Below are 27,684 nucleotides of genomic sequence, written 5' to 3' on the forward strand. Positions count from 1 at the left end.
CCCCTATTATTCATTTTTATTCCATATGTTCTACTCATCTGTTGATAAGGTAGCTAAAAGGAGCATCAGACACAAGGTTTTCACAATCACACATCACACTGTGAAAGCTACATCATTATAGAATCATACAATCATCTTCAAGTGACCAATTGATTTTTGAAAAATTTTTTTTATTTTTTTAAATGCCAAAAAAAACACCAAACAAATGCAAACATTCCTATCTTGATCATTCTGTTAGTAGCCTTGATTCTTGAACATGATTGTATAACTAACTATAGTTTTTACAGTGTGCTGTGTGATTGTGAAAACCCTGTGTCTAATGCTCCCTGTATCCAGGTTATGAACAGATGAGTAAAAAAATAAGGACAAAAAATAAATAATGAGAGGGAGGATGTTCTAGTTTGCTAGCTGCTGAAATGCAACACACCAGAGACGGATTGGCTTTTAATAAAAGGGGATTTATTTTGTTAGTTCTTCAGAGGAAAGGCAGCTAACTTTCCACTGAGGTTCTTTCATACATGGGAAGGTACAGGATGGTCTCTGCTGGCCTTCTCTCCAGGCCTCTGGGTTCCAACAACTTTCCCCAGGGTGATTCCTTTCTGCATCTCCAAAGGCCTGGGCTGAGCTGCCAGTGCTGAGATGAGGAATGCTGAGCTGCTTTGGCTGTGCTACATTGTGCTCTCTCATTTAAGCACCAGCCAATTGAGTGAAACGTTATTCATTGCAGCAGGCACACCTCCTAGGTGACTGCAAATGTAATTAGCAACAGATGAGGTTCACGTACCATTGACTCAAGTCTACAGCAACAGAACTAGGTGTCTTCACCTGGCCAAGTTGACAACTGATTCTAACTACCGCAGAGGATAAGGGGTAAGAAAAAAGTGGGTAGATTGCGATACAAGGTTTTCGCAATCACACAGTCACATTGTGAAAGCTATATCATTATACAATCATCTTCAAGAAACATGGGGACTTCCTGGAAGATGGCGGCTTAGTAAGACGCGCGGATCTTAGTTTCTTCTCCAGGACACCTACTAGGGGAGTAGAAATGATACAGAAAGCGCCCAAAGCCACAACAGAGATAAAAAAGACAGCATACCCCATCCTGGAACGGCTGGCTGGCTGAGAGAAGCAGCTCGGGTGAGATCGCCGAGGCGCGCGGGCCTTACCGGGCGGGGTGGCAAGCGGCCGGAGTTACTCCCTTCCCCCTTCCCGGGCCGGCTGGGAGAATTGGAGAGGTGGTCCCCTGAAACCAAGGCGACTGGCGCCCACACCACGCGCAGCCCCCGGACCAACTGAGAGAATTGGATCGGAAACCCCCAGGCCGCGGAGAACGGTGACCCCGTGACTCCCGGGGAACGTGCACTCTCTTGGGCGGGCCGCTGCCGCTGGCGCCCTCCCGCCACGCGTGTTGCCCAGGGCCGACTAGGAAATTCGGACGGGCTCTTTCCCTGGCTGCGGCGACCAGCAACCCTCCCTGCGTTCGGACCTCGGGCCGGCTCAAGCCGCTTCGGCTAGCGAACCCCCAGGACGGCGAGAGTTTTCCAAAGTTTAAGGTCCCACAGCACCTTTTACAAACAAACGTGTGCCACCAGCGCCACCTACTGGGCAGGATAAGAAAAACAGAACCCAGAGATTTCACAGAAAAATATTACAACCTTGCTGGGTCCAACACCAAGAGAAATCTGAATAAATGCCCAGACGCCAGCAGCAGAAGATAACTGTCCATGCTCAAAAGATTGAGAATATGGCTCAGTCAAAGGAACAAACCAATAGCTCAAATGAGACACAAGAGCTGAGACAACTAATGCTGAATATACGAACAGAAATGGAAAACCTCTTCAAAAATGAAATCGATAAATTGAGGGAGGACATGAAGAGGACATGGGCTGAACATAAAGAAGAAATAGAAAAACTGAAAAAACAAATCGCAGAACTTATGGAAGTGAAGGATAAAGTAGCAAACATAGAAAAATAATGGATAGCTACAATGATAGATTTAAAGAGACAGAAGATAGAATTAGTGATTTGGAGGATGGAACATCTGAATTCCAAAAAGAAACAGAAACTATAGGGAAAAGAATGGAAAAATTTGAACAGGGTATCAGGGAACTCAAGGACAATATGAACCGCACAAATATACGTGTTGTGGGTGTCCCAGAAGGAGAAGAGAAGGGAAAAGGAGGAGAAAAACTAATGGAAGAAATTATCACTGAAAATTTCCCAACTCTTATGAAAGAAACATGGCTACTGGAACAGCACAGAATGAGAGGGAGGGGAAAGCAGTATGGGATGTGTGGGATTTTTATTTATTTATTTTTCTTTTTCTGGAGTAATGCAACTGTTCTACAAATGATCATGGTAATAATACACAACTATGTGATGATATTTTGAGCCACTGGTTGTATACTTGAATGGACTGTAGTGTGTGTGAAGATATCTCAATAAAAATATCTAAAAACCTGAGGTTGAGATGCTGGAACTTCCCTGGTATAATGTAGATGAGGGGATCCAAAGGCTTAAAGAAATTGGAATGTTAGAGTGGATTTATCATGGGAGACCTGCTCACACACCCCAGGAATGTCCAGAGGACGCACCTTTTATCAGAACTGCAAATAATTTTACAGTTACAATTTTTGCATGAATAAGTTTGTGAGACTAACTGTATCATCCCTGAAGAGCTCTGTAGTCGCCCTTCTCTGTAGGTCAGATATTACTGTAGGAACTGCTGTCACTGAGCTGGAATCCTTAAACACAGTGGGGATGACCAGATCCCAAGTTGGCAGAATCCATATGGTGGAACTTTATCACTGTTCTAGTTTGTAAGCTGCTGGAATGCAATATACTAGAAACAGAATGACTTTTAAAAAGGGGAATTAATTAAGATGCAAATTAAAGTTCTAAGGCTGTAAAAATGTCCCAAGTAAGGCAAGCCTATAAAAATGTCCAAATTAAGGCATCCAGGGAAAGATATCTTGGTTCAAGAAGGTCAATGATGTTTGGGATTTCTCTCTTAGCTGGAAAGGCACAAGGCAACATCTACTAGCTTTCTCTCCTCTTTTCAAAAGGCTCCCCAGAAGCATTTTTTTTCTGCTCCAAAGGTCTTTGGCTGTGTGGGATCTGTTGATTCTGGTGGCTCTAAAGAATGGATTCCTCTTAAAGGGCTCCAGTTAGTAACCCCCCTTGAATGGGTGGAGACATTTCTCCATGGAAACCATCTATCAAAAGTTACTACCCACAATTAGGTGGATCACATCTCCACAAAAACAATAAAAAGAAGAGTCCACCCATCAATATTGAATGAGGATTAAAGAACATGGCTTTTCTGGGGTACACAACAGTTTCAAACCAGCACAATCACCAAAGACAAGATGGGTGTGGCTATCATAATGGACACAGACTCAAAGCAGCAGTCAAATACTCTGACTTGCAGAGATTTGTGGCATTGGCTAGTAGATCATGGGGTACCTAGAAGTACAATAGATGGGCAGTCTACTAAATTCTTGTTTGAGCTACATAAACAAAAGAGTTCTAGGCCAAGTGAACAGAAGTCAAACTTGGATTACAAAAACACAGAGTCACGGCGCCTTAATCAATTTCCAGACTTGAGACAGTTTACAGACCCAGAGCCCCTTGAGTGAGCAGAAGGCCAGGTTCCTTTGGGGGAGAACCCTATTACACTGCCATAAATCTATACTGCTAATCTTCCTCCAAGCCTTTTCCAAGAAGACCAACGGCCTTTTATCAGGGTAACTGTGCTTTGGGGAAAAGGGAACGATCAAATATTTCTGGGATTATTAGACACTGGTTCAGAAGTGACATTAATTCCAGGAGATCCAAAATGTCACCAGTTAGAGTGCAGGCTTATGGAGGTCAGGTGATCAATGGAGTTTTAGCTCAGGTCCATCTCACAGTGGGTCCAGTGGGTCTCCAGCTCCATTCTATAGTTATTTCCCCAGTTTCAGAATGCATAATTGGAATTGACATACTGAGCAACTGGTAGAATCCCCACATTGGCTCTCTAACTCGTGCAGTGAGGGCTATTTTAGTGGGAGGGCCAAATGGAAGCCACTAGAACTGCCTCCACTTAGCAAAATAGTAAATCAGAAGCAATACTGGATTCCTGGAGTGATTGCAGAGATTACTGCCACTCTTAAGGACTTGAAGGATGCAGAGGTGGTGATTCCCACCACATCCCCATTCAACTCTCCCATTTTGCCTGTGCAGAAAACAGATGGGTCTTGGAGGATGACAGTGGATTATTGTAAGCTCAACCAGGTGGTAACTCCAATTGCAGCTGCTGTTCCAGACGTAGTATCATTGCTTGATCAAATGAATACATCCCCTGGTACGTGGTATGCAGTATTGATCTGGCAAATGTTTTTTTCTCAATAGCTGTTAGTAAGTACCACCAGAAATAGTTTGCTTTCGGCTGGCAAGGTCAGCAATATACTATCACTGTCCTACCTCAGGGGTGTATCAACTCTCCAGCCCTATGTCATAATTTCATCCGCAAGGACCTTGATTGTTTCTCCCTCCCACAAGACATCACACTGGTCCATTATATTGATGATATCATGTTGATCAGACCTAGTGAGCAAGAAGTAGCGACTACTCTAGACTTACTGGTAAGGCATTTGTGTGTCAGAGGATGGGAGATAAATCCAACAAAAATACAGGGGCCTTCCACCTCAGTGAAATTTCTAGGTGTTCAGTGGTATGGGGTATGTTGTGATATCCCTTCTAAGATGAGGGATATTCTATTGCATTTGGCCCTTCCCATGAACAAAAGGAGGCACAATGCTTAGTTGGTCTGTTTGGATTTTGGAGACAACATATTTCCCATTTGGGTGTGATACCCTGGACCATTTGCCAACCAATGACCAGAAAAGCTGCTAGTTTGTGTGTGTGTGTGTGCGTGCACGTGTGTGTATGTGGTCACATTTCATTCTTTTTCCATGTGAGTATCCCGTTATTGCAGTACCATTTGTTTGGTTAGTTTCATCATTTCTCTGTTTGCTTGTTTGTTTGTTTGGGAAGTGCATGGGCTGGAAATTGAACCTGGGTCTCCCTCATGGCAGGCGAGAATTCTACCACTGAACTACCCTTGCACCCCCAAGCTGCTAGTTCTGAGTGGGGACCTGAACAAGAGGAGGCTCTGAGACAGGTACAGGCTGCTGTCTGAGCCACCCTGCTACTTGGACCATATGATCCAGAAGATCCAATGGTGCTGGAAGTGTCAGTGGCAAAAAGAGATGTCAGGAGTCTTTGGCAGGGCCCTGTAGGAGACTCACAATGCACATCCTTAGGATTTTGGAGTAAAGCCTTGCAACCTCTGCAGACAACTACTCTCCTTTTGAGGAACAGGTTTTTGGCCTGCTACTGGGCCTTAGTAGAGACTGAACACTTAACCATGGGCCACCAAGTTATCATGAGACCTGAGTTGTCTATGAGCTGGGTGTTGTCTGATCTACCAAGCCATAAAGTTGGGCATGTGCAGCAACACTCCAACATAAAATGGAAATGCTATATATGAGATATGACCTAAGCAGGTCCTGAAGGCACAAGTAAGTTACATGAGGAAGTGGCCCAAATGCCATTTCTCCTGCCACATTACCTTCTCTTTCCCAGCCCAGAGCTAAGGCCTCTTGGGGAAGTCCTTAAGTCAGTTGACTGAGGAAGAGAAAACCTGGGCCTGGTTTACAGATGATTTTGCACGATAAGCAGGTACCACTCGAGAGTGGACAGCTGCAGCACTGCAGCCCCTTTCTGGGATGTCCCTGAAGGATAATGGTGAGGGGAAACCCACCCAGTGGGTGGAACTTTGAGCAGTGCACCTGGTTGTTCATTTTGCTTGGAAGGAGAATTGGCCAGAGGTGTGCTTATATACTGACTCAAGGGCTGTTGCTAATGGAAAACTGCAACAACCTAATCCAGGCAGGATTGCAATGGCCCAGAATCTTCAGGAATGTAGGTTTGTGTCACCCCATGAAGCAAAGAGTCATGGCCAGCTGGAGTGCTTGCTGAGGTAAAGGGGACAGGGAATCGGAAGTGGAAGAAGGTAGTGCTAAATATGAACTACGACCACATGACCCATTACAGAAATGAGAACTGTAATGGTATGAATATTTCTTCTTTGCTTTGCAATAAAGGTACATAAAGCAAATATCTTCATTTCCTCTCTATCTTATTCCCTTTATCAATTATGCTGTATTGTTCATGTTATAGCGTTTGAGTTATAGGTTATCAAGTTTAAGAATGAACATTACCCAAGACTTTCACCCCATTCTGGAGAGACTTAGTGCATTTCTGGTTGCATGCAGGACAGTTGAGTATCGTTAGGCAAAAAACGATAGAAAATAGAAAATACGTTTTCTATTTAGAGATTAGGTATATGGTTTAAGGTGATGCATATAGCTTCCAAGTTGTAAATGGATGAGCTGTGATGGTTAGTTTTATGTGTCAAGTTGGCCAGGTGATGGTGCCCACTTGTCTGGTCAAGCAAGCACTGGCCTATCTGCTGCTGTGAGGACATTTTGTGGAGTTAAATCATAAGCACGTTGGTTGCATCCATGGCTGATTACATCTGTAGCTGGCTAAGTAGAGTGTCTTCTGCAAAGAGTGACACTTAATACAATCACCTGAAAGCTTTTAAGGAGAAAACAGAAGGGAGAATCTCTCTCCACTTCAGCCAGCCAGCCTCCCCTGGGGAATTGTTGAGGACCTCCATTGGAGCTGCCCGCTTGTGGCCTGCCCTGCAGATTTTGGATTTTTGGATCCCTACAGTTGCATGAGACACTTTTATAAATCTCATATTTACAGACAACTCCTACTGGTTCTGTTCCCTGAGAACTCTAACTCATACATGTGGGTTTCCAAATATTTTCTCCCATTGAGTAGGTTATCTTTTCATCTTCTTGAAAATGTCCTTTGATATGCAAAAGTTTTCAATTTTGAGGTCATCCCATTTATCTATTTTTTTTTCTTTTGTTGCTTTTGCTCTGGGTGTAAAGTTTAAGAAACCATTACCTAATACAACGTCTTAAAGATATGGGAAGAGCCACTTCTGAAACCCATAGTCCTGGGTACAAATCCCACTTCTACCTCATATTGGCTGAGCTAGTTAGCTAGTCTCTTTTTTAAAAATGTGTTGTTTAATGGTTTGCTGTTGCTTTATTTTTATCTTTGAACTATTTTAACTTATCTTTAACTATTTTAACTTGAGAAGGTATTACGATAACTTGACTCTTGTTTCTCTTGTGTATTCTATGTAGATGAATCTGATCTATTATCAATGTTAGATTTGTTTCTTCCTTTCTAATCCTTACACATTTTATTTCTCTTTCTTTTCTTACTGTACTGGCTAGAGCTTCTAGTATGAACAGGAGCTGTGGTGATAGGAATTCTTGTCTTGATACTAATTTTAGAAAGATTCCTTCCAACATTTTAGCAATAATTATGAGATCTGTGAGGGTATTTAGTTGAGACACCTTATCTGTTTAAGGAAGAGCCCTACCGTTCTTTTTTTGAGCACATATGCAGATTAAATCACTTTAACTTGGTTCTTTCTCCTTTTACTTGTTGTCTCTTTGCTACTTTCCTTATCCTTTTTTGTTCCTTTTTAATAAATCTTACTCTCCTTATAACTTTCAGACTCTAAAACTTTTCATGTTTATCTTCTCCCCCCGGCCTTTTTAAAAAATGCGATTGTTTTGAGGTATATTCACACAGCATAGAAATCATCCAAAGTATAGTGGTTCACATCATCATCACATAGAGCCTCATGATCAAATTTAGAACATTTTCATGTTCCAGAAAAGAAATAAAAAGGAAAAAGAAAACCCTAGTGCTCTCATGCTCCTTGTCCCCCCATATAATTGGGTCATGGTATTGGTGTAGTACATTTATTACTGACAGTGAAAAAAGTATTAAAATATTATTGTTAACTATAGTTTGTAGCTTGCAATAGGTACATTTCCCCCATATATCCCTCTGTTATTAAGTTCTTACAATAGTGTTGTATATGCTCTTGTTTATGAAAGAACTTTTTAATATTTGTACAGCTGAAGTGACTGTTTTTTTTAGTCATCACCATGATCATTTTTAGAACATTTGCACCACTCCAGAAAAAGAAATTAAAAGAAAAAAGAAAAAAATCCATTCAGCCCATACCCCTTACCCCTCCCTCTCATTGACCACTAGTATTGCAACCTACCACTAGTATTGCAACCTACTGTTCTTAATTTGCTGAAAGCTTTTGTAATAAATGGGGATTGAATTTAACTGATTGCTTTTTCTATGTATATTGAGATGACCATATGCCTTTCCTCCTTTAATCTGCAATGTCATGAATTATATTAATAATTTTTTTTGGTATGCTGTATGACGGGGTCATATTTCATTCTTTTTTCCATCTGAGTACCCCGTTATTGCAGCACCATTTGTTGAATTTTTGTTGTTTGTTTTTCCTTTGTTTGTTTTGGGGTAGTGCATGGGCTGGGAATTGAACCTGGGTCTCCTGCATAGCAGGTGAGAATTACACCACTGTACTACCCTCGCACCCCCTATATTAATAGTTTTTTTTTGATGTTGGATTATCCTTGAATTCCTGGGATAAATACAACTTGGTTATATGGCATTTCTTTCAATATCGCTAGATTTGGTTTGCTAGTTTTTATTTAAGGTTTTGCATCTATGTTTAAATGTGACATTAGCTTATAATTTCTCTTAAGAGAAAATTTATACTCCTGTGGGTTTTTGTATTTTTTAAAATTTTTATTGCAGTAACATAAACAACTCAAAATTTCCCATTTTAACCACTTCCAAGTGTACAGCTCAGTGACATCAATTAAATGCACACTGTTGTGCTACCATCATCACCATCCCTTACCAAAACTTTTCATCACCCCAAACAGAAACTCTGCACCCACTAAGTGATAATTCCTCATTCCTTCCCCCACCCCAGCCCCTAGTAACCTATAATCTATTTTCTGTCTTTGTGAATTTGCATTGTAGGTATTTCATATAAGTGAGACCATAGGAGGTTTTTCTTTTTGTACTTGACTAATTTCACTTACCATATCTTCAAGTTTCATTGACGTTTTAGCAGGGATCAGAACTTCCTTCTTCTTTAAAGCTGAATAATACGCTATTGCATGGATAGAGCATATCTTGTTTATCTATTCTTCTGTTGATGGAATAGATAAACAGAAGTTTATCTATTGGGTTGCTTCTATCTTTTGGCAATTGCGAATAATGCTGCTAAGAACATTGATGTACAAGTATCTGTTTGAATTCCTGCTTTCAATTCATTTGGGTATATACCTAGAAGTGGGATGGCCGGGTAATGCGGTAGTTCTATGTTCAACATCCTGAGGAACCACCAAACTGACATCCACAACAGCTGCACCATTTTACAATCCAATCTCCTACGGTGATTTTTTTTGGCATGGGCAGGCTCCTGGAACTGAAACCGGGTCTCCGGCATGGCAGGCAAGAACTCTGCCACTGAGCCACCATTGCCTGCCCTCTCTTATGGCTTTGAGATCAAAGTTATATTCACTTCACAAAATGAATCAGGAAGGCTTTTCTCAGTTACCTCTTCTGAGCCTCCATGCCTGCATCTGTAACATGGAGATAACACCAGCCTACCATAAAGAAAGCCTATAGCCCCGTACATGACCGGTAGTGGGGCTCCCTTTCAACTGCTCTCTCCCCCTTCCTGGACGAGCCATCTTCCCTGAGCCTACCAGGTCCTGAAGCCTGTGCAGAAGCTGCAGCACGTCCACCAGCTTCTCCTCCAGTAGAGACAGCCTCACCCTCTCCGTCTCCACCATCTGCAGCTCCAGCTTCAAGTGCTCATTCTCCTCCACCTTCTGCTGAAGCTTCGCCTGTGGGGACCAAAAGGTGCTCAGCACGTACCCTGCTGCCTTGTCCCTGGAACTCATAGCCCCTTCCCCAGGCAAGGCTCATAGCCTTTCTTGATCTCCTTCTGCCTTTCACAGAGGTCTTCTCATCTGGCCTCCTACAGCCTGCTAGGTAGTTGGCACAGATGAAACCTTCTCTTGTCTCCCTGGCAATGGCACTCATGCCCAGAGAGGCTGAGAGCCTGGACTAAGGTCACACAGCAAGTCAGGATGATGGAAAAATATGCATATTTCTTTTCCCAATCTAAGAACTCCATCCTTCCTTCTTTTCTCTGTAAATCTGGTTTCTTTTCTCTAACATTTATTTATTTATTTTTGGTTGCAAGCAACAGAAACCAATCTGGCTAGCTTAAACAGAAAGAGAATTGACAGGTACACTAGTGGGTACCTCACAGAATGCACCAGCAGCTAGAGAGACTTGGGAATTTCCCCTGTCTCCTCTTAAGATTGAAAGCCTCAGGAGAGGCACCTGCCTGATTTGCCTGAGTCATTGGCCCACGCTTGGTTGGGGATGCCCAAGACAGTTGACCCCACCAGAATACCCACCATGGAGGAGCGGGTACTGTGGGAAGGGGAGTCAGGCAGTCACAAAGTGCCAAATGTCTACTCTCATTATAAAGCAGGGACTGCCAGGATGCAAGACCTTCCCCACTCTTGGTGCTGATGGGGAGAAAGAAGCAGCTGAAGATGTTTTGTGCATCTGGGTCCACCCTGAGCTGCAGGTGGGTGGAGAGGAGGCTCAGTACTTCTGCATATTACAGAAGGATGGGAAGGCTGGGCTTGGGGACCCAAGGGTCTTCCTCACCTGTGTCTCAGTAATTCTTTAACTCTGCAATCATCAGCACATTGATTGCATCCATGGCTAATTACATCTGCAGTTGGCCAAGGAGTGTGCCTCCTGTAATAAGTGACATTTAATCTAATCAGCTGAAGGCTTTAAAGGAGAAGTCAGAAGAGAGAAGTCAGCCAGCCAGCTTCTTCTGAGGGATTCATTAAGACCTCATTGGCGCTGTTAGCTTTCAGCCTGCCCTGTGGAATTTGGACTTTTGCATCCCACAGTTGTTTGAGGCACCTTTGTAAAATCTCATATTTATAGATTTCTCCTGTTGGTTCTGTTTCCCTAGAGAACGCTGATTGATATAAGCATGGTACTGTTTTGTGCCCATTTTACAGATGAGGAAACTGAGGCACAGAAAAGCTGAACAACTCGCTATTATAGGTTGTCCTCATAGAAAGATATGTTGGCCATGTCAGAGACTGTGTTTTTCTTGTGCATGCCAATATATATATATATATATATATACGTTGATGTCCTCACTCCTGATACCGCAAATAGTGTCATCACAGATGGAATTAGTTAAGACGAAGTCATACAAGCATAGGGCGAGACTCTTCATCCAAAAAGATGGATGTTCTTATAAGAAGGGGAGAAGAGACACCGAAACAGAGAGGAAGATGCCATGTGAAGATGGAGGCAGAGACTGGAGAGAAACCTCTACAAGCCAAGGAATGCCACGTATGGCTGATGAACTCCAGACACTTAAAGAGGCAAGGAAGGAGTCTCCCCTACAGATTTCAGAGGAAGCCTGTCCCTGCTGACACCTTGTTTTGGGCTGCCAGCCTCCTGAACTGGGAGACAATACATTTCTGTTGTTTGCAGCCACCCAGTTTGTGGTTCTTTTTTACAGCAGCCCCAGGAAACTAAGATACTGGCTCAAGGTCCTACAGGGGATTTAAGGCTTTCTGTATCCATCACACTCATGCCTGTCAGCATTAATGGAGTAATGCATCTTCTGAATCACATTCTTAGATTATTCAGGACCCATCACAGTAGGGGGTGCCCCCCAACCCCAAGACAGAGGCTCCAGGAATTGGGGGTGCTGCAGACCCTACCTCACAGGAAGGTTTTGAACCAGCCACAGTGGCTGCTAATTGAATGACATACATCCTCATTTCCTTTTGCAAATCTTAATAAAATATTTGCATGATCTTGATCTTTGTCCTATTTATTGCAATGTTCAAGGTCCTTTCTTTTTTTCTGTCTTGGTCTTTGATGGCATACCCTAAGAGGCTGGAATCTAAACAGACCACCTCTCTTGTTCTTATCCCAACGACCCATGCAAATGTCCTACAGAAGGACTGAGTGGGATGGCCGCCATGTTCCTTGGCTTGAGGGCTTCAGGAATGAGCTCAGAGTCCAGTCCACCTGACTACTCTCCCTGGTTCTCCATCTCTAAGATGGGGATCAAACCATTCTCTATCTCACGGGGGTCTGTGGGGCATGGAATCATGTCCCCCACAAAGTCAGGTTCAATTCCCAAGCCCCAGTCCTGTGGGCGAGGCCTCATTTGTAACTAGGATCTTCAAAGATACTATTAAGAACAGGCTGTGATGGTTTGAATTTATTATGCAGCCTAGGAAAGACCATGCCCATTCTTGCGGGGGCAGACCTAGTGTGGTTGGGGCGTTTGGGTTAGGCTATTTCAATTGAGATGTGACCTAGCCAATTCAAAGTGGGTCTTAATCCTTTACTGGAGTCCTTTGTGAAGAGGATAAAAGAAAAAGGCCAGAGAGCTTAGAGAGAAAAGCCCCAGGAGAAACAAGCAAGGGTCCACAGGAGCTGAGATAAAAAGTCATTGAAACCAGAACCTGGGAAACATCTCCATGTGCCTTTCCCTGCGGCAAAGGAACCCAGATGTGAGCAACCTTTCCTGAGAGAAGGTATTTTCCTCTTGATGCCTTCATTTGGACATTTTTATGACCTAAGAACTGTACATTTGTAAACTAACGAATCCCCATCGAAAGAGTCAACCTATTTCTGGTATATTGCATTCGGACAGCTTTAGCAAATTGAAACAGGCCAAGCTGAATCAGGGTGGTCTGTGTCCAATATGACTGGAGACCTTATAAGCAGAGGGATTTTGGAAATGGCAGTAGGAATGAGGAGACAGCCAGCCATGTGACAGAGGCAGAATCTGAGTTAAGGGTTGCAGCCAGCCACCACCAGAAGTCTACAGATGTCAGAGGAAGCAAGGCATGCCAAATCTCAATTCTAGACTTCTAGCCTCCAGAACTGTGAGACAGTGAAATCCTGTGGTTTAAGCCAACCAGCCTGAGGTGTTTCTCAAAGCAGCCCTGGCAAACTGAGACAGGCTCTTTGAGAATAAAATGAGATAGTGCATACCAAATGCCTGGCATGCAATTAAGGTGTGGTACAAGCCAGCTGGTATTGCATTTTATTATTTAAAGGGATAGAACTTCCCTAGACCATGTATATGTACAAAATAGTATAGATTTAGAATTTCAGGTGTACAACTCTAAAACTACCTTATGCAAAAGATCATGGTTTGCAAAAGTGCAATGGGCTAGGGCCAATGATAAACTTTTAATAGCATCTCACATTTGGTGCCTATGGAACAGAAAAGTTACTATGGAGTAGAGAGATGAGGGGGAAAAATGCTAAGTGGTCTTCTTGAAATGAGGATGCTTTACTTGCCCAGCCTTCCTTCCCTCCTTCGTCTTAGAATGGCACCCCCTTTCCTTTGGGAGCTGCCCCTCCTTTACTTTATCTGGCTTTGGTGGAACTGGGGTTGGCCCAGGGGCAGGCCTATGACTGCCAATCGGAACCCTTCCCTGAGATTTAATATACTAGGAGTGAGATTCTCTCTTCCCTCTGGGGTTTCTCAGGTGGGGTGGTGGGTGCCTAGAGCTGTCTGTGGTCCTGCCTTCCTTTCCCACACCACGTGGAAGAAGCTCCTCTTAGGTAGGGGAAGTGAGGCCAACACCCAGAGAAACACAGGGCAGGTGGAGACAAACTTTTCTCGGATCCAGCTGTGCCTAAGGTTCACACCAAGTCTGTCTTCCTCAGCTCTGCATTCCGATAAATTCCTGTTTTGCACTCTAGCTAATCTGAGCTGGGATCTTTTAACTTGCAACCCATAGAGTCAACATTCAGTGTAAATCAAAGGAAATCATGCCTCTCTTCTGCCATGTGGGACTCCAGAATTGGTTCAATCCTTGACCTCTAGGGTTTGCTAACCTCCTCCCCGGGTGTGTCAAAGGTCTTTGTGCCACAGCTTCGGGTCCCCAGCTGCTCCACCAGCAGAGTGATGCAGGCCTCCAGCTCCCCCAGGGCGCAGGTGTGGTCTGCACTGCCAAAGTGACCCAAGCAAGTCAAGAGCTTCTTGGCCGTCTGGTTGTCACACCTGCAGCAAAGGAGAGTGCCAACGCTGTGGGAAGCTGCTTTCCAGACACAGAGAGCTGGTGTCATTACTAAAGCTAAACTGCCCAGCACCTCCCCATCAGGGGCAAAGCCAGAGGTCTCACCTGCTCTGTCCCCCTGCTCTTTCTGACCTCACCTTCCCCCCTCACCCTGTTCCAGCCATGGTGGCCTCCGTGTAACCTCCACCACGCTCAGCTTCTTCTTGCTTGATGTTCTACCTTCCTGGAATGCTGTTCCTCTGACATCTGCATTGCTTATTCTCTCATTTCCTTCAGATCTCTGCTCAAATGGCTTCTTCTCAGAGAGGCCTTCCCAGAATCTCTGCCTCTCCCCCTTCTGCACATTTCTTTTTTACATTTTTCACCTCTTCAATATAATAGAGGTTCCAGGAGAGTGAGGCCTTTGTCTTGTTTATTGCTGTTTTCCCAGGTCCCCCCACCCCCACCCCACCAAATTTCCTGGCACAGAGTAAGTGCTTAATAACTGTTTGTTGACTTAAAGAATCAGTGATAATAATAATCCCAGAAAATCGAAAGGACTTTTCAAATAATAATAAAAGTAAATCCACCTCCCCCACCCCTGCAATGGAATCCCTACTCTGTGTAGGGCACTTATGACACATTTCAAGTCCTTGAACTCAAATCCTCACAAAATTTCTGCTAGATGGGCGAGACTGGCCGATCTTAGAGAGAAGAGACTGAGGTTGAATGGCCACGTGACTTGTTTGCAGTCTCCTACCCCCAGTCCCCCCCATCATTGTCCTCAGCTTGTTCTTTTTCTATTCTAGGGTGGTTGTGAAGACTAAACAAGCTGATAGATAGGAGATGCCCCAAACAATATTTGTGGCAAGAAACAATGGATTGGGAAAGGATCTTGCCTGTAAGGGAGAGACACTGGAGCCTCAGGCATGTCTTGGGATAGTGATCCTGGGCATGGATGTTTCCGAGGTGGGAACTTACCCTCACACATTTGTGTTCTTGTTACTTAGAAGGGGCCTGCAGGGATGGACCCCACAATCCTGGACAGCCCCAGACAACTTCCCAAAAGCATGTGGCCTGCAGAGGGCAGCTCCTGAACAGGGGACCTGGGCACACATACCTGCTCCCGCAGCTGGAGAGGCGTGCCAGCAGCTTCCGGACCTCTGCCGCTGCTGGCCTCTTATCCTGCCACTTGTCTTCCTTCTCCTCCTCTTCCTCCTCTTCATCAGAGGCGGCCTGGCCTTCCACGGAGCGGAACAGCTGCTCGCCCACTACTGGAGAAGCACAGGAGGTGGGAGGTAAGAGGTAGGGACCCAGGACACGTCAAGCCCAGTGCTGGGCCAAAGGGCAGGGAGCCAGGCGGCCCCTCCCAGGATGGGAATGTAGGGCCTGGGGAGTCAGGGAGAGTCCAGGAGAGGCTATCCCTCCCCGGAGGCCCTCCTCAGGATTTTACACAGAGACACTGGGAGAGAGCAGCCCCCCCTTTTCTTCTCCCGAGCCAGCAGGTCTCTGTGTCTCAGAAATAAGTATTATCACCACTCAGGACACTGCCATCTCGGCTTGGAAGCCAGGCTGTCTCACAGGAGGCAGTGTCGGAACTGCAGCACCAGGTAGAAGGAGTTTTCTACTCTCAGGAAAGTACAGGTCTCTAGTATTTGGTAGGACATGGAAGAAGGGGGTGTCACATGCGTGAATATCTGCGGTCCCCAACATTGCCATGTCTTGGGTGATGACAGAGTAGCAGAAAGTCCTGGGGGGGGGTGTGGTGGGGTCACCTCCTCTTCTGCTACCCTGCAGACCCCGATTCGCCTTGGGGTGCCCTGCCCCTCTCTTCCAAGGCTGAGTTTCCAGGTGGGGATTTGGGGGTGGGTAAGTGGGAGGCGAGGGGGTGAATCAGGCCTGGCCGGTCAGAAAACAGTACCCACCCCCCCACCCCACCCCAGCAACTGGTGCAGACAGGACAGGGGACTCCAATCGCAGCCACTGAGAATCAGGGCAAAACTTCGATTCATCCGTCCAGGGAGAAAAAACACCCCAGCGCCTCTGGCCTGAGAGTTGTTATGTGACACAGGAGTGAGTGCAGAGGCAGGGCCTGCAAACGAGAAATTAAGGATTAACCAATGAGTCCGATTTCTGAATCATTATATGGATGCATTTTCTTTCTATATGGTAGAAATGCCAGAAGTTAATACCTGAAATTACTGAAACCCAGTCTCAGTCCTGTTTGTGCTTTTGTAATGGTCAGCCTAGCCTTGTCCCAGCCTGTGTATGCTTGCTGTGGAACTGGTAACAGCCCCATCTCCCCTTGTTTGGATCCAGTAAACCTTGGACTCCTTAGACTTGGGGACAGCTTTTTGGACCGCTAGGGTATCTGTTCTCCTGCTTCTCACTTAGCAATGAACCTTTCTCTCTTATAAACCCTGGGGTCATGGGTTGGCTGTTATGTGCATCCGGCAGGGAACCCCGCCATTTGTTCAGGTATCGGCATCACGAGGGAAAGTGTTCTGTGGTCATCTCAGCTGTGCCTGGAACCTAATTGGGCTTTTTTAGTTTTCATTTTTTACAAGCTTTTGATTTTTATTATTAAAAAAAAAAAGCTTTGTTTTATAATTTATCTTCCTGACTCTGTGCTTGTGCCTTCAACACCTTCCCAATGATGGATTTTCTGATCCTCCATCAGGAAACCACGCTCAATCCTGTCACGGACACATCTGGCACAAATGGCACCACCACAGGCTCTGCTGCCGTGGTTTCCTGTTTCAGATTCACCTCATAAGAGCTTTAGGCCTCACAGCACGAACCCCCTGACGTCGGCTTGGACTCATGCCACATGCAGGTTTTGGTGCTTCCCCAACCTTCTTGGTACAAAGGCAAACAATTCATGTCCAGAGGTTAGGACAGCCTCGCTTTGTTGGACGGAGGATTGCAGGACAGCCTACGACAGGAGGTCAAATGCCGGACCGTGCTGAATGCCTCTGTGTACCGTCCAGGAAGAGGTAACTGGACTTCGTTTATGTGAACTGGTAACTTCGCTTTGTGTCGGCCATTTGGGGTTGAATGATCTGACACTCGCAGACCAAAAAAAGGTCCTAACCGATACAGATATTTTTAAGAAACTATAGATCATGAGCTCACCCTGGAGAACTGTTTGCAGTATCTTCACAGTGGGCTGGGGGAGCTGTATTTTTTTTGCATGGGCAGGCACCAGGAATGGAACCCGGGTCTCTGGCATGGCAGGTGAGAACACTGCCACTGAGCCACCGTGGCCCACTCTGGGGGAAGCTGTATTTTTAAAAGCCCAGGTGATTCTGGCCACCTCGCGGGTTGGGGACCCACCGAGTGGGATATCTGGAACCCATTGTTCCAGCTGAGAGAGCTCCTGGCACTTTTACTCGTCTTAATAAAAAGAGTGAACATTTATGTTATTCCCAAGCAAACAGGAGCAGGAGCGAAGCTGCTATTCCATGGCTTTTTGACTGTCTGAGTGTGCTTCCAATATCTACCATTTGTTTCTCTGTTGGGGACTCTTTTTCCTGATGCTGTGTCCCTGTGCATGTGTGTACATGCAAGGGTGCATGGGTGTGCTGTCATTATCATCGCGGCTATTTGCATCGTCCTGGTACCCAAGGCAAGAAAAGACAAGGCGCTCTGAAGATGGGGTGGGGGTGAGGGAGGGGGATGGAGGCCCAGCAGCTCCTCCCCAACTGTTTACCACTGGGCCAGCTGAGCACCTGGGCACCACCCCAGCCACTCACCACTCCCTTCCTTTTTTTTTCAAACTACTTCTACTCCCTAAAAATCCCCAGCTTTAATCTCAACTCCCTTCCTTTTGATGGATCTATACTCACCAGGGACCGGGCACAGGTTCTTACGACTAGATATGACCACCCAACCCCGGCTTGCTTACATGCCTCTAATGACAGGGAGCTTATTCCATCCCCAGCTCCTTGGGCAGTCCAGCACATCCCTGTAAAGAATTGACAGGGAGACAGATTTCCCCCACACTGAGCTGGAACCTGCTTCCCTGACATTTGGGAGGGGAATGTGAGAGGAAGGAGGAAGGTTCTGTCCCCTCTCCCTTGACAGCATTTATGCTCTCAGGTCTCGGGCAAAGGGCACTTATGGGTTCAGGAAGCCCAGTCTGAGCAGGAATGGGGAGTGGGGCTCTGTCTGGACGCTGGACACAGACAGGCCCCTGGGAGCAGGGCTGGGGACACAGCAGCTACCTGGGACGCAGGGACAAACCTTCCTCCAGGCATCTGCTCCCAGCACTGCTATCTGACTGCCAAGATCCTTCTGGAGGGGAGCCTGGGTCTCTGGCCTCACCGTCCTCAGGTTCACCACTCTTGACTTCTGGTTCTGGGCTGGCTCCTGGAGAGTTTGGGAGCTGAGTGACTTCTGACCTGTGGGCAAGGCAGGGAGAGATAGGTGCTGAGAGGGAGGAGGGGGTCTTGCTAACTTCCTGAAGGGGAGGGTGGGTTGTGAGCTCCCCGTCTTTTGCCCCTTATTCCACACAGGTAAGCTGTCTATAAGGTGTCTGAAGAAGGGACTGGCATTATCTTTTGTGGCTGACTCCAGTGGCTGCCTACCCAATGGGCAGACATCATCCTGCTGGCACAGTCACCTTCCATGTTCCAGGGGGAAGTCCAGATACTCACATTCCCAGCCTTCCTTGCTAAGGGGCATAAAACCCAATTTTAACTAATGGAACTCAAGGCAATCTTCTGAGGAGCTTCTGGAACAGATTTTCATCCCTTATAAAAAGAGGCATAGGAAAGGAAATACCTACATCCTTCTTGCCTTTGGTCATTGTCATATGAAGACGTAATATTTGGAGCTGTGGCAGCCATCTTGTGACCATGAGACGATGTCCAAGAGAACTTCAGAGTAATTGAACACAAGCCCTGACATCTTTTAGCTGTTGAGTTAACCAGCCCTGGAGACATCTACCTTTGGATTTCTTATTGTGGGTGGGATTTTTTTTTAAGTCTTCATTGTTTCAATTGCTTTAAATTGCATTTTCTATTCCTTGAGCCTGAAAGGCTTTAATCAGATTGTCGCCTCTCTCTGGGTTTTGGAATACCTACTGCACCCCTAACCAGTCAATTTTCTTGATATGCCAATCAATATTCTTGATATTACAAGGTCCTCAGGGTTTGAATATTCATTTTCCAAGGTCTTGCAATTACAAGGGCAGGAAGAAAGAAAAATCTGTCATAACATGAAAATATTCACAAGCTGACCTTTTATTAAAATCCAGCATCCTTCTTCTCTGCTCTACACCAGCATCTGTCCCTTGCCCCTCTTACTAGCATTTTTGTTACTCAACCTCTCCCTGCTGGTCAGATGTTACACATTTAGCAGCCCAATTACAAATCACCTGCAAAGTGAAACTGAACATCTTGAAATAAGGGAGGTTTCCCGACAGCAGTGAAAGGGATGCTGGAGACTTACTTGAATCATAGGCAAAGCCAGGCATGGTGAGGGTGAGGCAGGGTTAGACCAGTTTACAACTGAAGAAGACAAGGCAAGGGCAGATGAGACGAGATGAGATGAGATGAGATGAGATGAGATGATGAAAAGAGACGAAATGGCTGGAAAAAGCTCTTAGAAAAATGATCAAAGGCCTCAAATATTTTTGCAAAAATGACCCTCCTCCTGATTAAAGTACAGAAGTAAAAGACATAAAGTTAAGGATGCACAGTTGTGCTTTCTCACAATTTTGCTAAAGAAATTCCTCCAAAGGAATGATCAACTCTCAAACTGATAAAGGTTTGGTCTGAGAATTAGTGCATTATACATCAATCATAAATATTAAAACAAAACAAAACAAAGAGTGACTGAGTGGTAGAAAATGTTATCTGGTTTTATTGAATAAATAGTCCAATAAACTCAGTTGAATAAATTTTAGTACTATTTTTCAAGTGAAAGTCTCAATCAAATCTTTGGTCCCCAGTATTTTATGTGGATTCACTTTAGTGGATTTCCCAGAACCAAATATTATTGGAAAACAAGGACTCTTGTCCCGAGCTCAGGAGTTGCTATTCGGAGTCACAGGTCCCTTTCTGGACCCCACATAGATTCACTGTAAAGGTGGAAACCCCACAGCACCAGGTAGGGCCTGGACCTGGAGGGAGGCACTTCGACTTCTTCTTCACTTTAAAAAACTGTTTATTTCGAAATAATTTCAATTTACAAGACAAGTGCAAAAATAATACAAAATCCATACAGAGAATTCTCACATACTCCCTCCCCAAATACCTGGATTTCTAACTGCGCTGGCTTGAATCTGGTGGGCCCCAGAAAAGCCACATCCTTTAATCCTCATTCAGTATTGCTGGGTGGGAATATTTTGATTGTTCCCATGGAGATGTGACTCACCCAATTGCGGGTGGTAACTTTTGAGTAGATGGTTTCCATGGAGATGTGTCTCCACCCATTCAAGGTAGAGTTGCTTCCTGGAGCCCTTTAACAAGGAACCATTTTGGAAAGAGCTTTAGAACCAAAACAGCCCAAACTGCCAGAGACCTTTGGAGATTCAGAAGGAAAACATCCCTGGGGAAGCCGTTGATGAAGCTGGAGAGAAAGCTAGCAGACTTTGCCATGTGCCTTTCCAACTGAGAGAAAAACATCATCAGCCTTTTTGAACAAAGGTATCTTTTCCTGGATGCTTTAGATTGGGCATTTCTATAGGCTTGCTTTAATTTGGACATTTTCACAGCCTTAGAACTGTAAACTTACAACTTACTAAATTCCCCCCCTTTTTTAAAAAAAAAATTTTATTAATTAAAAAAAAATTACAAGAAATACAAACATTCCCAACACATACACTCAGCAATTCACAATATCATCACATAGTTGCATGTTCACCATCATGATAATTTCCCAGAACATTTGCATCAATTCAGAAAAAGAAATAAAAAGACAACAGAAAAATAAAACAAAAACAGAAAAAAAATTTACATACCATACCCCTTACCCCTCCGTTTCATTGATCACTAACATTTCAAACTAAATTTATTTTAACATTTGTTCCCCCTATTATTTATTTTTATTCCGTGTGTTCTACTTGTCTGTTGACAAGGTAGATAAAAGGAGCACCAGACACAAGGTTTTCACAATCACACATTCACATTGTGAAAGCTATATCATTATTCAATCATCATCAAGAAACATGGCTACTGGAACACAGCTCTACATTTTCAGGTAGTTCCCTCCAGCCTTTCCATTACATCTTTTTTTTTTTTTTTTTTAGCATTACAGTAAAGTCCTTCATTGTTTATTCAATAGAGGGCTTAGTGGGTTGTCTTGAAGTACAAATGAGATCATGTGCTGCTTATTTGTGATACACAGGAGGTGTTTTTCTCTCTGCTTTAGCTTGTGTCTATTCCTATATTCTCTCTAAACATCCACCTCTCTCTCCAACCCCAATATCCTCTTTTTTTTTATTAATTAAAAAAAAATTAACTAACACAACATTTAGAAATCATTCCATTCTACATATGCAATCAGTAATTCTTAATATCATCACATAGATGTATGATGATCATTTCTTAGTACATTTGCATCGATTTAGGAAAAGAACTAGCAAAACAACAGAAAAAGCTATAGAATGATAATATAGAGAAAAAATAAAAATAATAATAAAAATAAAAAATAAAAAATATATATAAAAAAGAAAAAAAAGGAAAAAGAAAAAAAACAAAAAACACAAACAAACCAACCAAAAAACAAACAAACAAAAAACTATAGCTCAGATGCAGTTTCATTCAGTGTTTTAACATAATTACATTACAATTAGGTAGTATTGTGCTGTCCATTTTTGAGTTTTTGTATCTAGTCCTGTTGCACAGTCTGTATCCCTTCAGCTCCAATTACCCATTATCTTACCCTGTTTCTAACTCCTGATGGTCTCTGTTACCAATGACATATTCCAAGTTTATTCTCTAATATCGATTCACATCAGTGGGACCATACAGTATTTGTCTTTTAGTTTTTGGCTAGACTCACTCAGCATAATGTTCTCTAGGTCCATCCATGTTATTACATGCTTCATAAGTTTATCCTGTCTTAAAGCTGCATAATATTCCATCGTATGTATATACCACAGCTTGTTTAGCCACTTGTCTGTTGATGGACATTTTGGCTGTTTCCATCTCTTTGCAATTGTAAATAACGCCGCTATAAACATTGGTGTGCAAATGTCCGTTTGTGTCTTTGCCCTTAAGTCCTTTGAGTAGATACCCAGCAATGGTATTGCTGGGTCGTATGGCCATTCTATATTCAGTTATTTGAGGAACCGCCAAACTGCCTTCCACAGTGGTTGCACCATTTGACATTCCCACCAACAGTGGATAAGTGTGCCTCTTTCTCCGCATCCTCTCCAGCACTTGTCATTTTCTGTTTTGTTGATAATGGCCATTCTGGTGGGTGTGAGATGATATCTCATTGTGGTTTTGATTTGCATTTCTCTAATGGCCAGGGACATTGAGCATCTCTTCATGTCCCTCTTGGCCATCCGTATTTCCTCTTCTGGTAAGTATCTGTTCAAGTCTTTTTCCCATTTTGTAATTGGGTTGGCTGTCTTTTTGTTGTTGAGTTGAACAATCTCTTTATAAATTCTGGATACTAGACCTTTATCTGATATGTCGTTTCCAAATATTGTCTCCCATTGTGTAGGCTGTCTTTCTACTTTCTTGATGAAGTTCTTTGATGCACAAAAGTGTTTAATTTTGAGGAGCTCCCATTTCTTTCTTTCTTCAGTGCTCTTGCTTTAGGTTTAAGGTCCATAAAACCGCCTCCAATTGTAAGTTTCATAAGATATCTCCCTACATTTTCCTCTAACTGTTTTATGGTCTTAGACCTAATGTTTAGATCTTTGATCCATTTTGAGTTAACTTTTGTATAGGGTGTGAGATACGGGTCTTCTTTCATTCTTTTGCATATGGATATCCAGTTTTCTAGGCACCATTTATTGAAGAGACTGTTCTGTCCCAGGTGAGCTGGCTTGACTGCCTTATCAAAGATCAAATGTCCATAGATAAAAGGGTCTATATCTGAGTACTCTATTCGATTCCATTGGTCGATATATCTATCTTTATGCCAATACCATGCTGTTTTGACCACTGTGGCTTCATAATATGCCTTAAAGTCCAGCAGCGTGAGACCTCCAGCTCCGTTTTTTTTCCTCAAGATACTTTTAGCAATTCGGGGCACCCTGCCCTTCCAGATAAATTTGGTTATTGGTTTTTCTATTTCTGAAAAATAAGTTGTTGGGATTTTGATTGGTATTGCATTGAATCTGTAAATCAATTTAGGTAGGATTGACATCTTAACTATATTTAGTCTTCCAATCCATGAACACGGTATGCCCTTCCATCTATTTAGGTCTTCTGTGATTTCTTTTAACAGTTTTTTGTAGTTTTCTTTATATATGTTTTTTGTCTCTTTAGTTAAATTTATTCCTAGGTATTTTATTCTTTTAGTTGCAAATGTAAATGGAATTCGTTTCTTGATTTCCCCCTTAGCTTGTTCATTGCTAGTGTATAGAAATGCTACAGATTTTTGAATGTTGATCTTGTAACCTGCTACTTTGCTGTACTCATTTATTAGCTCTAGTAGTTTTGTTGTGGATTTTTCCGGGTTTTCAACATATAGTATCATATCGTCTGCAAACAGTGATAGTTTTACTTCTTCCTTTCCAATTTTGATGCCTTGTATTTCTTTTTCTTGTCTAATTGCTCTGGCTAGAACCTCCAACACAATGTTGAATAATAATGGTGATAATGGACATCCTTGTCTTGTTCCTGATCTTAGGGGAAAAGTTTTCAATTTTTCTCCGTTGAGGATGATATTAGCTGTGGGTTTTTCATATATTCCCTCTATCATTTTAAGGAAGTTCCCTTGTATTCCTATCTTTTGAAGTGTTTTCAACAGGAAAGGATGTTGAATCTTGTCAAATGCCTTCTCTGCATCAATTGAGATGATCATGTGATTTTTCTGCTTTGATTTGTTGATATGGTGTATTACATTAATTGATTTTCTTATGTTGAACCATCCTTGCATACCTGGGATGAATCCTACTTGGTCATGATGTATAATTCTTTTAATGTGTTGTTGGATTCAATTTGCTAGAATTTTGTTGAGGATTTTTGCATCTATATTCATTAGAGAGATTGGTCTGTAGTTTTCTTTTTTTGTAATATCTTTGCCTGGTTTTGGTATGAGGGTGATGTTGGCTTCATAGAATGAATTAGGTAGTTTTCCCTCCACTTCGATTATTTTGAAGAGTTTGAGGAGAATTGGTACTAATTCTTTCTGGAATGTTTGGTAGAATTCACATGTGAAGCCGTCTGGTCCTTAACTTTTCTTTTTGGGAAGCTTTTGAATGACTGATTCAATTTCTTTACTTGTGATTGGTTTGTTGAGGTCATCTATTTCTTCTTGAGTCAAAGTTGGTTGTTCATGTGTTTCCAGGAACCCGTCCATTTCCTCTAAATTGTTGTATTTATTAGCGTAAAGTTGTTCATAGTATCCTGTTATTACCTCCTTTATTTCTGTGAGGTCAGTAGTTATGTCTCCTCTTCCATTTCTGATCTTATTTATTTGGATCCTCTCTCTTCTTCTTTTTGTCAATCTTGCTAAGGGCCCATCAATCTTATTGATTTTCTCATAGAACCAACTTCTGGCCTTATTGATTTTCTCTATTGTTTTCATGTTTTCAATTTCATTTATTTGTGCTCTAATCTTTGTTATTTCTTTCCTTTTGCTTGCTTTGGGGTTAGCTTGCTGTTCTTTCTCCAGTTCTTCCAAATGGATATTTAATTCCTGAATTTTTGCCTTTTCTTCTTTTCTGATATAGGCATTTAGAGCAATAAATTTCCCTCTTAGCACTGCCTTTGCTGCGTCCCATAAGTTTTGATATGTTGTGTTTTCATTTTCATTCGCCTCGAGGTATTTGCTAATTTCTCTAGCAATTTCTTCTTTGACCCACTCGTTGTTTAGGAGTGTGTTGTTGAGCCTCCACGTATTTGTGAATTTTCTGGCACTCTGCCTATTATTGATTTCCAACATCATTCCTTTATGGTCCGAGAAAGTGTTGTGTAAGATTTCAATCTTTTTAAATTTGTTAAGACTTGCTTTGTGACCCAGCATATGGTCTATCTTTGAGAATGATCCATGAGCACTTGAGAAAAAGGTGTATCCTGTTGTTGTGGGATATAATGTCCTATAAATGTCTATTAAGTCTAGTTCATTTATAGTAATATTCAGATTCTCTATTTCTTTGTTGATCCTCTGTCTAGATGTTCTGTCCATTGATGAGAGTGGTGAGTTGAAGTCTCCAACTATTATGGTATATGAGTCTATTTCCCTTTTCAGTGTTTGCAGTATATTCCTCACGTATTTTGGGGCATTCTGGTTCGGTGCGTAAATATTTATGATTGTTATGTCTCCTTGTTTAATTGTTCCTTTTATTAGTATATCGTGTCCTTCTTTGTCTCTTTTAACTGTTTTACATTTGAAGTCTAATTTGTTGGATATTAGTATAGCCACTCCTGCTCTTTTCTGGTTGTTATTTGCATGAAATATCTTTTCCCAACCTTTCACTTTCAACCTATGTTTATCTTTGGGTCTAAGATGTGTTTCCTGTAGACAGCATATAGAAGGATTCTGTTTTTTAATCCATTCTGCCAATCTATGTCTTTTGATTGGGGAATTCAGTCCATTGACATTTAGTGTTATTACTGTTTGGATAATATTTTCCTCTAACATTTTGCCTTTTGTATTATATATATCATATCTGACTTTCCTTATTTCTACACTCTTTTCCATATATCTCTCTTCTGTGTTTTTGTATCTGACTCTAGTGCTCCCTTTAGTATTTCTTGCAGAGCTGGTCTCTTGGTCACAAATTCTCTCAGTGACTTTTGTCTGAGAATGTTTTAATTTCTCCCTCATTTTTGAAGGACAATTTTGCTGGCTATAGGAGTCTTGGTTGGCAGTTTTTCTCTTTTAGTAATTTAAATATGTCATCCCACTGTCTTCTAGCTTCCATGGTTTCTGCTGAGAAATCTACACATAGTCTTATTGGGTTTCCCTTGTATGTGATGGATTGTTTTTCTCTTGCTGCTTTCAAGATCCTCTCTTTCTCTTTGACGTCTGACATTCTAACTAGTAAGTGTCTTGGAGAACGCCTATTTGGGTCTATTCTCTTTGGGGTGCGCTGCACTTCTTGGATCTGTAATTTTAGGTCTTTCATAAGAGTTGGGAAATTTTCACTGATAATTTCTTCCATTAGTTTTTCCCCTCCTTTTCCCTTCTCTTCTCCTTCTGGGACACCCACAACACGTATATTTGTGCGCTTCATATTATCATTCAGTTCCCTGATCTCCTGCTCAAATTTTTCCATTCTTTTCCCTATAGTTTCTGTTTCTTTTTGGAATTCAGATGTTCCATCCTCCAGTTCACTAATTCTAGCCTCTGTCTCTTTAAATCTATCATTGTAGGTATCCATTGTTTTTTCCATCTTTTCTACTTTGTCCTTCAATCCCATAAGTTCTGTGATTTGTTTTTTCAGACTTTCTGTTTCTTCTTTTTGTTCAGCCCATGTCTTCTTCATATCCTTCTTCAATTTATTGATTTGGTTTTTGAAGAGGTTTTCCATTTCTGTTCGTATATTCAGCATTAGTTGTCTCAGCTCCTGTATCGCATTTGAACTATTGGTTTATTCCTTTGACTGGGCCATATCTTCAATTTTCCTGGCATGATCCGTTATTTTTTGCTGGCTTCTGCGCATTTAATCAGATTTCCCTGGGTGTGGGACCCAGCAGGTTGACAGATTTTCCTGTGAAATCTCTGGGCTCTGTTTTTCTTATCCTGCCCAGTATGTGGTGCTCGTCTGTCTGTGGGTCTCACCAGTAGAAGTTGCTGTGGCTGCTTTAACTTTGGAAGACTCTCACTGTGGGGGAGGGTTGGCAGCCGAAGCGGCTTGGGGGAGTGTCGATCCAAATCTCCCAGCCGGCCCGGGAATCCGCACGTTGAGGGGGGGGGCGCCAGCTACCACGGCTTGGGGGAGTGCCGATCCAAATCTCCCAGCCGGCCGGGAAGCCAAGCGTGGCGGGGGGTGCTGGCCACCGCGGCTTGGGGGAGTGCCAATCCAAAGTTCCCAGCCGGACCGGGAAGCCACATGTATGGAAGGGACCCCGGTCACCGGCCTCCGCGGCTTGGGGGACCTCCGCTCCAAATCTCCCAGCCGGCCCAGGAGGCCGCGTGTGGTGGGGGGGCTGGCCACCGCGGCTTGAGGGGACCGCCTGTCCAAATCTCCCAGTTGGCCCTGGAAGGAGGGAGGGAGGGGCTCCGGCCGCCAGCCGCCATGGCCCGGGGAAGCGCGCGCCCCTCGGGGATCTCACCGCAGCAGATTCTCCCAGCCAGTTCAGCTGTTCCAGAATGGGGTACGCTGTCTTTTTGGTCTCTGTCGTGGCTCCGGGACTCCATTACATCTTGGTTAACAAGGTGATATCTACTTATTGCGTAAGAATAACCTCCCGGATCACCTCTC

At 43.3% G+C, this 27,684-nt stretch overlaps 1 protein-coding gene across 2 annotated transcripts in view; it reads right to left on the reverse strand.

Moving 5' to 3' along the window:
* Nucleotides 1-27,684, reverse strand: part of EFCC1 (EF-hand and coiled-coil domain containing 1) — an 87,480-nt gene that overhangs the window by 20,708 nt on the left and 39,088 nt on the right. Inside the window, exons 3-6 of one of the 2 annotated variants that reach the window (XM_077116380.1) lie at nt 18,372-18,529; nt 15,247-15,397; nt 13,966-14,131; nt 9,750-9,890 (exon numbers count right to left, since the gene is read on the reverse strand). In XM_077116380.1, coding sequence (XP_076972495.1) covers nt 9,750-9,890; nt 13,966-14,131; nt 15,247-15,397; nt 18,372-18,529 — 616 coding nt within the window. Of the gene's footprint in view, nt 1-9,749; nt 9,891-13,965; nt 14,132-15,246; nt 15,401-18,371; nt 18,530-27,684 lie in introns of both variants that reach the window. The other variant, XM_077116379.1, reaches the window with a different exon arrangement.

Source organism: Tamandua tetradactyla, chromosome 9, assembly GCF_023851605.1.
Source record: "Tamandua tetradactyla isolate mTamTet1 chromosome 9, mTamTet1.pri, whole genome shotgun sequence".
Taxonomy (NCBI): domain Eukaryota; kingdom Metazoa; phylum Chordata; class Mammalia; order Pilosa; family Myrmecophagidae; genus Tamandua; species Tamandua tetradactyla.